Source organism: Rhopilema esculentum, chromosome 2 (assembly GCF_057945365.1).
Source record: "Rhopilema esculentum isolate cy_ngs chromosome 2, ASM5794536v1, whole genome shotgun sequence".
NCBI classification, from domain to species: Eukaryota; Metazoa; Cnidaria; class Scyphozoa; order Rhizostomeae; family Rhizostomatidae; genus Rhopilema; species Rhopilema esculentum.
The window spans coordinates 1,273,868-1,286,412 of record NC_142816.1 but is presented as its reverse complement, the minus strand read 5'-3'; the positions used below and the strand labels follow the sequence as shown (position 1 = coordinate 1,286,412).

Genomic DNA, 12,545 nt, shown 5'->3' with positions numbered 1-12,545 from the left:
TAAAAACAAAAAAGAACTCTAAAATGACAAAATCAAACTCTCAGATATCAAAAGCAAACTCTAAAAAGCAAAAAAAACAAAAGCTCAGTTATGAAACAATAGCAAACTTTATAAGAACAAAAAAGAACTCTAAAATAACAAAAGCAAACTCTCAGATATCAAAAGCAAACTCTAAAAAGCAAAAAAAACAAAAGCTCAGTTATGAAACAATAGCAAACTTAATAAGAACAAAAAAGAACTCTAAAATAACAAAAGCAAACTCTCAGATATCAAAAGCAAACTCTAAAAAGCAAAAAAACAAAAGCTCAGTTATGAAACAATAGCAAACTTAATAAGAACAAAAAAGAACTCTAAAATAACAAAAGCAAACTCTCAGATATCAAAAGCAAACTCTAAAAAGCAAAAAAAACAAAAGCTCAGTTATGAAACAATAGCAAACTTAATAAGAACAAAAAAGAACTCTAAAATAACAAAAGCAAACTCTCAGATATCAAAAGCAAACTCTAAAAAGCAAAAAAAACAAAAGCTCAGTTATGAAACAATAGCAAACTTTATAAGAACAAAAAAGAACTCTAAAATAACAAAAGCAAACTCTCAGATATCAAAAGCAAACTCTAAAAAGCGAAAAAAACAAAAGCTCAGTTATGAAACAATAGCAAACTTAATAAGAACAAAAAAGAACTCTAAAATAACAAAAGCAAACTCTCAGATATCAAAAGCAAACTCTAAAAAGCAAAAAACAAAAGCTCAGTTATGAAACAATAGAAAACTCTATAAAAACAAAAAAGAACTCTAAAATGACAAAATCAAACTCTCAGATATCAAAAGCAAACTCTAAAAAGCAAAAAAAACAAAAGCTCAGTTATGAAACAATAGCAAACTTTATAAGAACAAAAAAGAACTCTAAAATAACAAAAGCAAACTCTCAGATATCAAAAGCAAACTCTAAAAAGCAAAAACACAAAAGCTCAGTTATGAAGCAATAGCAAACTCTATGTTCTAATTAACCAAAAAAAACTTTAAAACGACAACAGCAAGGTTAAAGATAACAATAGCAAACCTTGAGAAACAATCTAAGTCTAAAAAAGCAAAAGCACAGTTATAAAACAATAGAAAACTTTATAAGAACAAAAAAGAACTCTAAAATAACAAAAGCAAACTCTCAGATATCAAAAGCAAACTCTAAAAAGCAAAAAAAACAAAAGCTCAGTTATGAAACAATAGCAAACTTAATAAGAACAAAAAAGAACTCTAAAATAACAAAAGCAAACTCTCAGATATCAAAAGCAAACTCTAAAAAGCAAAAAAACAAAAGCTCAGTTATGAAACAATAGCAAACTTAATAAGAACAAAAAAGAACTCTAAAATAACAAAAGCAAACTCTCAGATATCAAAAGCAAACTCTAAAAAGCGAAAAAAACAAAAGCTCAGTTATGAAACAATAGCAAACTTAATAAGAACAAAAAAGAACTCTAAAATAACAAAAGCAAACTCTCAGATATCAAAAGCAAACTCTAAAAAGCAAAAAAAACAAAAGCTCAGTTATGAAACAATAGCAAACTTTATAAGAACAAAAAAGAACTCTAAAATAACAAAAGCAAACTCTCAGATATCAAAAGCAAACTCTAAAAAGCAAAAAAAACAAAAGCTCAGTTATGAAACAATAGCAAACTTAATAAGAACAAAAAAGAACTCTAAAATAACAAAAGCAAACTCTCAGATATCAAAAGCAAACTCTAAAAAGCAAAAAAAAACAAAAGCACAGTTATAAAACAATAGCAAATTTTATAAGAATAAAAAAGAACTCTAAAATGACAAAAGCAAACTCTCAGATATCAAAAGCAAACTCTAAAAAGCGAAAAAAACAAAAGCTCAGTTATGAAACAATAGCAAACTTAATAAGAACAAAAAAGAACTCTAAAATAACAAAAGCAAACTCTCAGATATCAAAAGCAAACTCTAAAAAGCAAAAAACAAAAGCTCAGTTATGAAACAATAGAAAACTCTATAAAAACAAAAAAGAACTCTAAAATGACAAAATCAAACTCTCAGATATCAAAAGCAAACTCTAAAAAGCAAAAAAAACAAAAGCTCAGTTATGAAACAATAGCAAACTTTATAAGAACAAAAAAGAACTCTAAAATAACAAAAGCAAACTCTCAGATATCAAAAGCAAACTCTAAAAAGCAAAAAAAACAAAAGCTCAGTTATGAAACAATAGCAAACTTAATAAGAACAAAAAAGAACTCTAAAATAACAAAAGCAAACTCTCAGATATCAAAAGCAAACTCTAAAAAGCAAAAAAAAACAAAAGCACAGTTATAAAACAATAGCAAATTTTATAAGAATAAAAAAGAACTCTAAAATGACAAAAGCAAACTCTCAGATATCAAAAGCAAACTCTAAAAAGCAATTGAAGTTTAAAATAACCAAAAAGAACTCTACAAAAGCAGACTATAAGAACAGAATAGCAAACTCTAAAAGCATAAGCAAAGTGTAAGAAAACAGAAAGACACACAAAACAAACTTTTAGAAAATAAAAGCAAGCTCTCAGAAAACAAAGATCAACCCTGATAAAATGTTTGGAATGTCTAAGAATCAAAAAGCTAAGAACGAACTCTAAGAAGGCAAGAACCAGCCCTGTTTCTTTCATTTTTAAGATTAGGACTTTTGGCAAAGGTTTATGTACTTGTTTCCAAATTTTAGAACCACAAAAGAGGTGCACGGAATGATAGCTTGTACAGTCTATAAAGTGTATACAGAAATAGAAGTGAAGTTGAATCACAATCTATTATGAAAAACAGTAAAAGTACATTCGTATTGTATAGATTATAGGTTTTAATCACAGTTATAATACTAATAAATTGCTTCGATTTATAATTGCTTCGAAAAGGAAATACTAGATAAAGGGCAAGGGATGACAATATTCCAGGCGAGAAAATGTGCACTGGGCAAATTAACACTTTTGCAGCCTGCTGACCCCTTAGACGATTTCAGTGTAAGACAGAAAGTGTTAGACTGCAACGTAAAGAAAAATTGTAGTTTATTTGGCACTGGTAAGTGTGGGTGTCATCCCTTTACGAGCAAATCTGTTCAATTGATAGTGTATGAGATAATAAGGAATATCGAGCAATATCAGGCAGTCCATGAAACTCATTAGACCTTTTCAAATCTGGCTCGACAAAATTATGTTCTTTATACTTAATGATATTTCAAAACTATTACGACTTTATCTGCGTCCTTTGCATAAAGCGAATCATTAAGGAATTTCTAGGGAATATCATATTGGATGCCTTGCCACAATCTAATCTTTTCAAATTTTACCCCTTTTTCACGTCTGTGTCACATGTGGTAATATAGCTGTAACAGCTACACAACTCAATCACTTTTCCATGGATAATAAAAATATTTTGAATCATGTCCCAATACATTTTTCAAATAAGATGAAGTTTGAGATAATGGAACCTAATGAGCAAGATAATTCTATAGGTAAATGCTGAAGTCCAAAAACTGTTGAATACTTCGTAATGAAACTATTAGGGTTGTAAGAAGTATAATTGACTTTGCCAAAAAAATTGATGGAAAAAGACATTGGCTTATGGGCTGTATAAATATCTATGAAAAGCAGTATTTAAACAATTTTTGTCATAAATTTCTCTTCTTTTAAGGCATAAGTAAACAAAACAAATTTTTAGATGAATTTACTTTATTCCGGCCAAAGATAGTAATTTATTTTCGCATTCTTTGTCATCGGCGTATAGTTAAATTTAGAATTTTAACATTTTGACCAAATTCTGAAAGAACAGCATAAAATATCCTCCCAAAATATTCGAAGTGTGTTCTGATTTTGATCACATTTGATGCAAGAACTTCGGGACCAAGTTACAGTGGTGTGGGGGGAAATATAATAACTTATAACAAATTTAACTGTCCTTGAACATTTAGAGGTATTTCATGATGCTCTTTCAGGTTGTGGGATCCAAATTTAAGAATCCCAAAACAAGATTGTTAAGACGAATCATTCTTCAGGTTCCTGTTTGGGATTATTACCGGAACAATACTGATGCAAATTGATACCTGGAATGGCATCTTTAAAAACAATGCTGCTACTTAACTTGAACAAGTTTTGATAGCAAATTTCAAGTCAACCTCTTGTTTCTTTGGTGACCTTTTGATGAAGCATCTAAATCGTGGCCAATGGCCCGAAGAGATCTTTGCATGGAGACTCCTCTTCGTTGTGCATGTAGTCATTGAAAGCAAATAAGAATTCGCCTCTGTTTATCTTCCGGTCTTTATCAAGGTCCAATGTTGCGAAGATTTCTCGCGCAAAGGACTCTTTCACATCAATGCATTTGAAAAACAGGACCAGTTCCTGCAGACTCAAGGTGCCGTCTTCATCTGCATCTATTGAGTAAAACATCAACGTGGCGGCATCTTCAAGATTCTTCTTCACCTTTTCCATATCAATCTCTTTTCCAGATGGTACCCTAGACTGAAAGATTTTTTATTCTCAAAAGATAGGTACGTTATTGCACAATCCCGCGAAAAGATGACTTGTGTCTGCTTTTCTGTCACGTTTTGTCAATTCTGTCTCATAGAAGAATTAGCTTATTCTGATACTTTTTCAGGCAATTCCTTCATATAATGATGCTCGAAATATTCAATTTAATATGAGCATTAAAGTCTAGGTCGTTTATAGCTGGCTGCAGCTGCACTTAGCCATCCTCCCTCCATCCCCTCAAATCAATTAAAATTGCCAAAACTGTATTCTATTACCTTTTCTAGCAAAAAATTGGATTGAAAGAAACTGATACCTCTCTAATTCTTCTCACTTCTCCTCTCTCTCAGTTCTTCTCTTCTCTTTTTTCTCTACCTTTCACTTCTTTTCTCTTTGTTTCTCTTCTCTTCCCCTATCTCATCTAATTCCCTTTTTCTCATACTTTCTCTTTTCTTCGCCTTTCTCTCTTCTCCTTCTCACTCTGCCTCTCCCTTCTCTTGCCTCTTCTATTCTCCTCTCTCTTCCTTCTTCTCTTCTCCTCTCTTTTCCTCTCTTTTCTCTTCTATTTTCTATTCTGATCTCTTTCTTCTCCTTCTCTTCATTTCTTCCCTTCTTTTCCCTTCTTTTCCTTTCTCTTTCCTTTGCTTTCCATTTCTCTTCTCCCGTCTGTCTTCTGCCTTCTCTCTTCTCTTCTCTTCTCTTCTCTTCTCTTCTCTTCTCTTCTCTTCTCTTCTCTTCTTTTCTCTTCCCTTCCCTTCCCTTCCCTTCCCTTCTCTTCTCTTCTCCCGTCTGTCTTCTGTCTTCTCTCTTCTCTTCTCTTCTCTTCCCTTCTCTTCTCCCGTCTGTCTTCACTCTTCTCTTCTCTTCCCTTCCATTCTCTTCTCCCTTCTGTCTTCTTGCTTCTCTCTGCTCTTGTCTCTTCTATTCTCTCTTCTCATCTCTTCTTTTCCCTTCTATTTCCTCTTCTCTTCTCCTTTCTTCTCCTCTCTTCTCCTCTCTTCTCCTCTCTTCTCCTCTCTTCTCCTCTCTTCTCCTCTCTTCTCCTCTCTTCTCCTCTCTTCTCCTCTCTTCTCCTCTCTTCTCCTCTCTTCTCCTCTCTTCTCCTCTCTTCTCCTCTCTTCTCCTCTCTTCTCCTCTCTTCTCCTCTCTTCTCCTCTCTTCTCCTCTCTTCTCCTGTCTGTCTTCTCTCTTCTCTTCTCTTCTCTCTTCCCCCTTCTATTCTCTCTTCTGAAGGTGATGTCTTCAAAGCTCAATGAATTACAAGCTTATGCTTGATTACAATGAATGACAAGCTGAATTACAAGTATCTAAAGCTTTTAAGGCGGTTTTCCACTAGGCAGAACATTCCGGGCTGGATTAGAGCTGCTTCTATTGTTGGAAAAATTTTACGCCCTGCACACAGAAAGTCGGACTGATTTTAATTGCGCACCGCGCACAGTGGCGCCAGCCAATAAAATCGTAGAACAGCACCCAGTCAAGAAACAAGCTCGGTGTATTCCGGCTAGTGAGAAACCGTCATCACCTTAACAAAATCAGCCAGTGCCACTTCTTTTGCACCATTGTTCAGGAGCTTCCAGAAACTGAGCGTCTTGTCCCGCATCCGGTTTGCTCTTTCCCTTGTCAAACAACCGTGTTTAGTAAAAGCATTGACGTAGATGGTTATGTCTTTACTACTAAGGTAACCATCCCCATCTCGATCAAACCGACTGAACAGAGTCACCGCTTTCTGAATCCAGAGATCGGACGGCTTTGGAGAAATGTCTGTTACCCATTTGTACTTCTGAAAAAAGTAGATTCCTCCTTTAAAGCCTAATCATGCATTGGCTTCTCATATATTTGCATATAAAGGGCCGAGATAGTGGGGGCTAGAAGGTTTAAACCCCCCTTTTCACAAAATACTGATGCCAGCAAGTGCTTAGATTTTAACCTCATAATACGTAATTGAAGGACATTACTTTAAGCTGAAGTATTTACTTTATCTAAGAAAACAGAAGCCCTCTTCCCCACATTTCGAAACATATCTTGGCCCTTGTTGCATACTTTAAATGAAAAGCGCCATAATTCAGAAGGGGAAAGAGGGGAAAGAAGGGGTCAAATTTGGAAGGATAAATATAGGGAAGGAAAAATATATACCTAAAAAGGGTAAGGGTGGATGCTTGTCTAGACCATAAACGTTTACCCCTCTCCCCCCCCGGACATACGTATAGTGACAGAATGATATCTGGCATATATTGAATATTGTAATGGTCCTTCCAAGCACTAGTTACGTTACCCTGGTTTCAACAGTAGCTTAGTGCCATTTTCATTATATAGATCTGCATTATCCCAGTTGCATTTATTCCAGGGAAAGAGAACCTGTTAGCAACACTCGTTTACAAGGGTTGTTAAAATCGGCTGACCTCTTGGATAGCTGTCTCTTCGCTTTCCTCTGAAGATTCCTTGGCCTCTCCTAAGATTCATTATAAAAATATATTATCATCTTGTCAACTTTGTTTCAGGATGAGATATAGTGCAGAGCTTGTCTTTACACTGTTTACAGACAATATTTATCAAGCAAGAAATGTTTGAAAATCAACTGAATTTGTATTTGTTTGTTCACAGAAAGATTTTGACTGCAAAAACGGACAAAACCTCACTTACAATATCACTGATTAAAATATTTTCTACATTAATACATATCTGATGGATGATGACAGACAGTTAATTGTAAAAATTTGAAAGCTGAAAGCCAATTGGTCAAGCATGGAGTGCCACAGGGTTGAATTCTGGGGATGCTGTTGTTTCTTTCGTAAATCAATGATCTAACCACTGTCATCAAAAATGAAGAACATGATGACACTGATTTACGCACGTCTTGCTAAAATAGCTTTGACATTGTTAGAGAACAGGAAGCTTGTCGTTTATTTGGAGGTGGATGGAAAGTCATGTTGCTTGGTATTGTCTAAGACCTTGCTCTAAAAATTATATGAAGTAAATAAACTAAGGGACTATAGTGCTACGAAAAGAGCGCTTCCTCAAATGAAAAATTGTTAAAAAACACCAGCAATTCTAGGCATTCAAATCCACCAGCTTCAAATCCTTGGATGAATGACCACCTAGAACACTTGCAACACCTGGAGCACAAGCCTGGAATTTGCTGTTATAAAAAGTGCTGCAGCCTGAACAATAAGCTACTGCTATCGTCGCCTGTAATCAAGAATGCGACTTTACTGTGATATTAAAAACACGAGAAGCAAAAGACAAACATAGAAATTTCATATGCTTGCAAGGAATCTCAAAAGGGGTCACAAAAAGAAATCGAGTTAAGAACAAACATAGACAACACGTTTTTTAAACTATTGATAAAAATGTACTGGATTGGAGGAGGAGGTCATATTTTTTCGTCTTCACCTAGAAAAAAAACACTATTACAATTAAATATTATTGAAATCAATGGCTGAAAATGGTTTCAAAATATGGGGGGGGCTTGATTTCCACCATTTTATAGAAAAGATGGATTATCAAAAGTACTTTTTGAAAATACAGTAAGTGTTTCTTTAAAAATTTATAGAGGGGCTCAAGCACCTTAGCCCCCCGCTATCTCGCCTCTTGATTGGAATGATTTAAAAATGAAGAATCATCCATAGGCTCCAGCAGGTTCCTCCACTATGTGGGGCTAATGCATATATTTAAGAGAATCAAAATTGTTGAAACATCTTTTGCTGGGCTTCCTTGCCTTGCTCTGCCTCGCTCTATGTAATTAGTAGCATCTTACATATGTATCATATTTCAGATAAGTTGCATGATTTTCGGTGATTTACTCAAGGTGTAAAAGCAAAGATATCAAGGTAAGAGTGTTAGTGGAATTCGTAGGATTTTCAATTAATATCTTCAATTCTACTAATGGATGTTTAGATTTGAAGCATGTCCTGTGAGAGACCACGTCATAAGGCAGTTGTGTAAGTAGATTTTTGGTAATAATCTAGTTATCCGTGAGGATTTTCAGTGCTGTTGGAATGAATTAAAGCAATCTTGTTTGCAAAAGGTTCTTTGGCTTTTTTAATACCACCAAGCTGTAATTCATGAAACTCAACTACTCACTGACGCATTTTTACGTATTTTGTGGTCTCAGACGTGCAAAATGGTGCAGTGATCTAGAGAATAACGCAGTACAGGGTTACAAGGTGTAAACGTCTCGAGTATAACAGATTCAAAACAAAGGAATCAAAACAAAGGAAAAATGAGACAACGAAATAAGTCTGTTTCTGACGACTCAGCGCAAAGAGGCAACACCAAAATCAAAAGTTTGCTTCACACAGAGTTGATCAGTATGAGCATTAAAATCTAGCTTGGAATCTAATGTTACACCAAGTAATTTTTCAATTTCAGATTCTAATATTTGCGAGGCACCAATATTTAGTGTACTTCCACAATTTTTTGCTCCGAAAATCATAAGGTGACTCTTTTCTTCATTTAGTTTCATGAAATTGTCAAAGAACCATTCTGAGAGTAGAAGTGTGTTTTTCTAATTTTTAAAGGCACTATCCTAAGGTTCTTATCTCCAAAATATTACGTGGTATCGTCTGCGTAATTGCATACTTTAGCATCATTCACTAGATAAAAATATCGTTGATAAAGATATTGAAGAGGATGGGCCCTAATACTGATCCCTATGGTACTCCTATTTTTTTTTTGAGTAACACAAGGTGCTGGATGTACCATTTACATTCACTCTTTGTCTCCTATCAGAAAGGTAGCTACATATCAAATTTAGAGCATTCCGACTAAATCCATAGGCATCTAGTTTTGCTAAGATTAGATCGTGATCTGCACTGTATCTTTATCAAGATATCCGGACAAAGAAAGAATGCAGGAAGACATTTGACTGGAGCTATAAACTTGAATTACCAAATACTGTCTGAGTTGCTTGTATTGCCTTTCGAGTTGAGATATTTTGGAAAAAGAGACTGTATAATCACATTAACCTTTTTAGATTTTCTTCGTTCCTCCATTTGTTCTCTCGATAACCCTCTCTCTCATATGTATGTCTTGCTGCAACAAAGTTCCACTTAATTTCTTCAGGCTTATTGCTCCTGTTCACTTCGGCTGGTTAGGTTTTTATCATATCTAAAAATGCACTTCAGGGGCCAACAAAACTTCGTTTGGCACTCCGTAGAATGTAGACGTCGGAAGAAAAACGTAAGCAGAAAATGTATAGCCAGATGTGGATAGAAAGGAACATAAAAATTTAAAGATACCTTTGTTTGGATCCTTGAGTTTGACCTATAAGCAACCAGGCTAGCCCCTTACGTAGCTTTAAGATTCTAGGAGAAAAAATGAGGGCGCAGAAGAAAACACACTCCGGCCCCCTTCCATACCTTATCAGTTGCTTTGGGGCTCAATCAGAATCGTTTGTTCCAGATTTCAGGGCGATCAAATTGTTTTTCTTCTTGAAAATGGCGATAAAGAAACGCAAAATAATCACCTGCATGTGTATTTTTGCAAAACTCGGTGAATTCAGCATTGCTAACACTCTGATTTAATTAGCCACACTGCCACAAACTCAATATCAGTGATGCAAACTCAAAATACAAATTCCATGCTCGTATCGAATAGTTTTGCAAACCATTTTCCATCGCACCAGCGTTTGATCTGTCAGTCATAAACGAGTAGACACGCCTATTTCTAAATCTTCTCGGTATCAAGAATATTTCACAGTTAAATAAGTTCTTATCTCTACGATTCGTGATTACAGAAAGGCATCCAAAGCTGTATTTTATCATCTCAATATCTTTAGCTGTGGATGTTATCGTTTCCTGTTTTTGAACGATTTATTATTGTTCATTTGCATTAAATTTTGGACAATCGAAGAATTCATAAAGATTCTCCTAAGCGTACGGGCAGGGAAATGAATAACAGTCCCTAGAATCGTTTGAATTAACCGCCAGTCAGACAAAACTCTGGCGCAAGTCATGAAGACACAGTAGGCCAGCGCGACCTCTTTGTTGCTCGTACACCAGTGCTTGCTTCAGTATCTAGACATTTAAGAGTACGCAGTTGGGGAAACAACTGAGAAAAACAGCAAACTAAACTTAATTCATCACTTGCAAAAGCTTAACAATTGCAAAAGCAATACCTGATGCAGCCCTTTCTTCAAATTCAGACTGCGAGTATTTCAAGACAAGGCGAAAGGAAACAAAATCTCCTAAAGTTGATGACATTTTATGAACCTCGAAATATTTGTAAGCTTTGCAATATCTGGTACCATGACATAAACGAAGATTCCTGCTATTCCAGCACAAATGCAGCTTTCTACACGTCTTTACTTCAACAAAACACAGCTAGATTAGAAAATGCAGGCTGCATTTCTACGAGTGTAATTTGCGTCTAAAATGCACTTTTGGCACTTGCAATAATTATTTCACATCGCATTTGTTGTGCATCGTCCTTATCACAAATCAACAGAGCCAATTGGCCTGAATTTCCACGATAAACAAAACACTGGTTAGGTTAACAAAAATAATTTCACACCAACGTAAAATCAATAGTGAAAATAGCAAACCTTTCCTTGTGCTATGAAAACACAATAGTTTGGACATGTTTCTCATCTCAAAGAGCAATCGTTGCAAAATTGAACGTTGAAGACCAAATCGTCATCAGACAAGCCCAAGTTTTAAGCATATATGTTGAAGAGTGTTTGCCTGCCTCCAAATATACTATCTTTGAGAACAGCTGACTGTGGTGACACAGATTAATTGACCAATAATCAGGATTTTACGGCTTTAAGCTGGGGGATTCATTCAAGCATAATTTAGAATAACTGACCGCATATATTTAAATGTACCTTAAAGCTTAAGAAATGATTATCAGACAATTTTTTATAATGCGACGCAAGATTGAATTAGGCTAACAATGGTGTCAAGTGCATCCATGATCGAGAAGCCCTTTGTGACATGCAAAATCTTTTTTAAAGACAAACCTTTGAGGATTCCCAGATATGATGATTATGATACATCAATCATGGCCAAATAATGACAGGGTTGATATCCCTTGAGTTTGATATCCCTCGAGGTTAATATCCCTAGAGGTTAATATCCCTAGAAGTTAATATCCCTAGAGGTTGATATCCCTGGAAGTTGATATCCCAGGAGGTTAATATCCCTCTAAGTGAATATCGTTAGAGGTTGATATCCCTAGAAGTTAATATCCCTAGAGGTTGATATCCCTGGAAGTTGATATCCCTGGAAGTTGATAATCCTCCAAGTGAATATCGTTAGAGGTTGACATCCGTAGAGGTTGATATCCCTGGAGGTTAATATCCCTAGAAGTTAATATCCCTAGAAGTTAATATCCCTGGAAGTTGATATCCCTGGAGGTTGATATCCCTGGAAGTTGATATCCCTGGAGGTTAATATCCCTAGAAGTTGATATCCCTGGAGGTTGATATCCCTGGAAGTTGATATCCCTCTAAGTGAATATCGTTAGAGGTTGACATCCGTAGAGGTTGATATCCCTGGAGGTTAATATCCCTAGAAGTTAATATCCCTGGAGGTTGATATCCCTGGAAGTTGATATCCAAGGAGGTTAATATCCCTCTAAGTGAATATCGTTAGAGGTTGATATCCCTAGAAGTTAATATCCCTAGAGGTTGATATCCCTGGAAGTTGATATCCCTGGAAGTTGATATCCCTCTAAGTGAATATCGTTAGAGGTTGACATCCGTAGAGGTTGATATCCCTGGAGGTAAATATCTCTAGAAGTTAAATTCCCTAGAAGTTAATATCCCTGGAAGTTGATATCCCTGGAGGTTGATATCCCTGGAAGTTGATATCCCTGGAGGTTGATATCCCTGGAAGTTGATATCCCTGGAGGTTAATATCCCTAGAAGTTGATATCCCTGGAGGTTGATATCCCTGGAAGTTGATATCCCAGGAGGTTGATATCCCTCTAAGTGAATATCGTTAGAGGTTGACATCCGTAGAGGTTGATATCCCTGGAGGTTAATATCCCTAGAAGTTAATATCCCTGGAGGTTGATATCCCTGGAAGTTGATATCCCAGGAGGTTGA

At 35.5% G+C, this 12,545-nt stretch overlaps 1 protein-coding gene across 1 annotated transcript; it reads right to left on the bottom strand.

Annotated features, from left to right (window-relative positions):
• Nucleotides 1-2,765: 2,765 nt before the first annotated feature.
• On the bottom strand, nucleotides 2,766-11,515 carry LOC135695420 (sarcoplasmic calcium-binding protein). The gene is made up of 4 exons (XM_065214507.2): nucleotides 11,040-11,515; nucleotides 6,898-6,947; nucleotides 6,021-6,278; nucleotides 2,766-4,492 (listed from the first exon to the last, which is right to left on the bottom strand). The coding sequence occupies exons 1-4, from the start codon at nucleotides 11,083-11,085 to the stop codon at nucleotides 4,184-4,186; spliced, it is 663 nt and encodes a 220-aa protein (XP_065070579.1). The 5' UTR covers nucleotides 11,086-11,515; the 3' UTR covers nucleotides 2,766-4,183.
• Nucleotides 11,516-12,545: the final 1,030 nt, after the last annotated feature.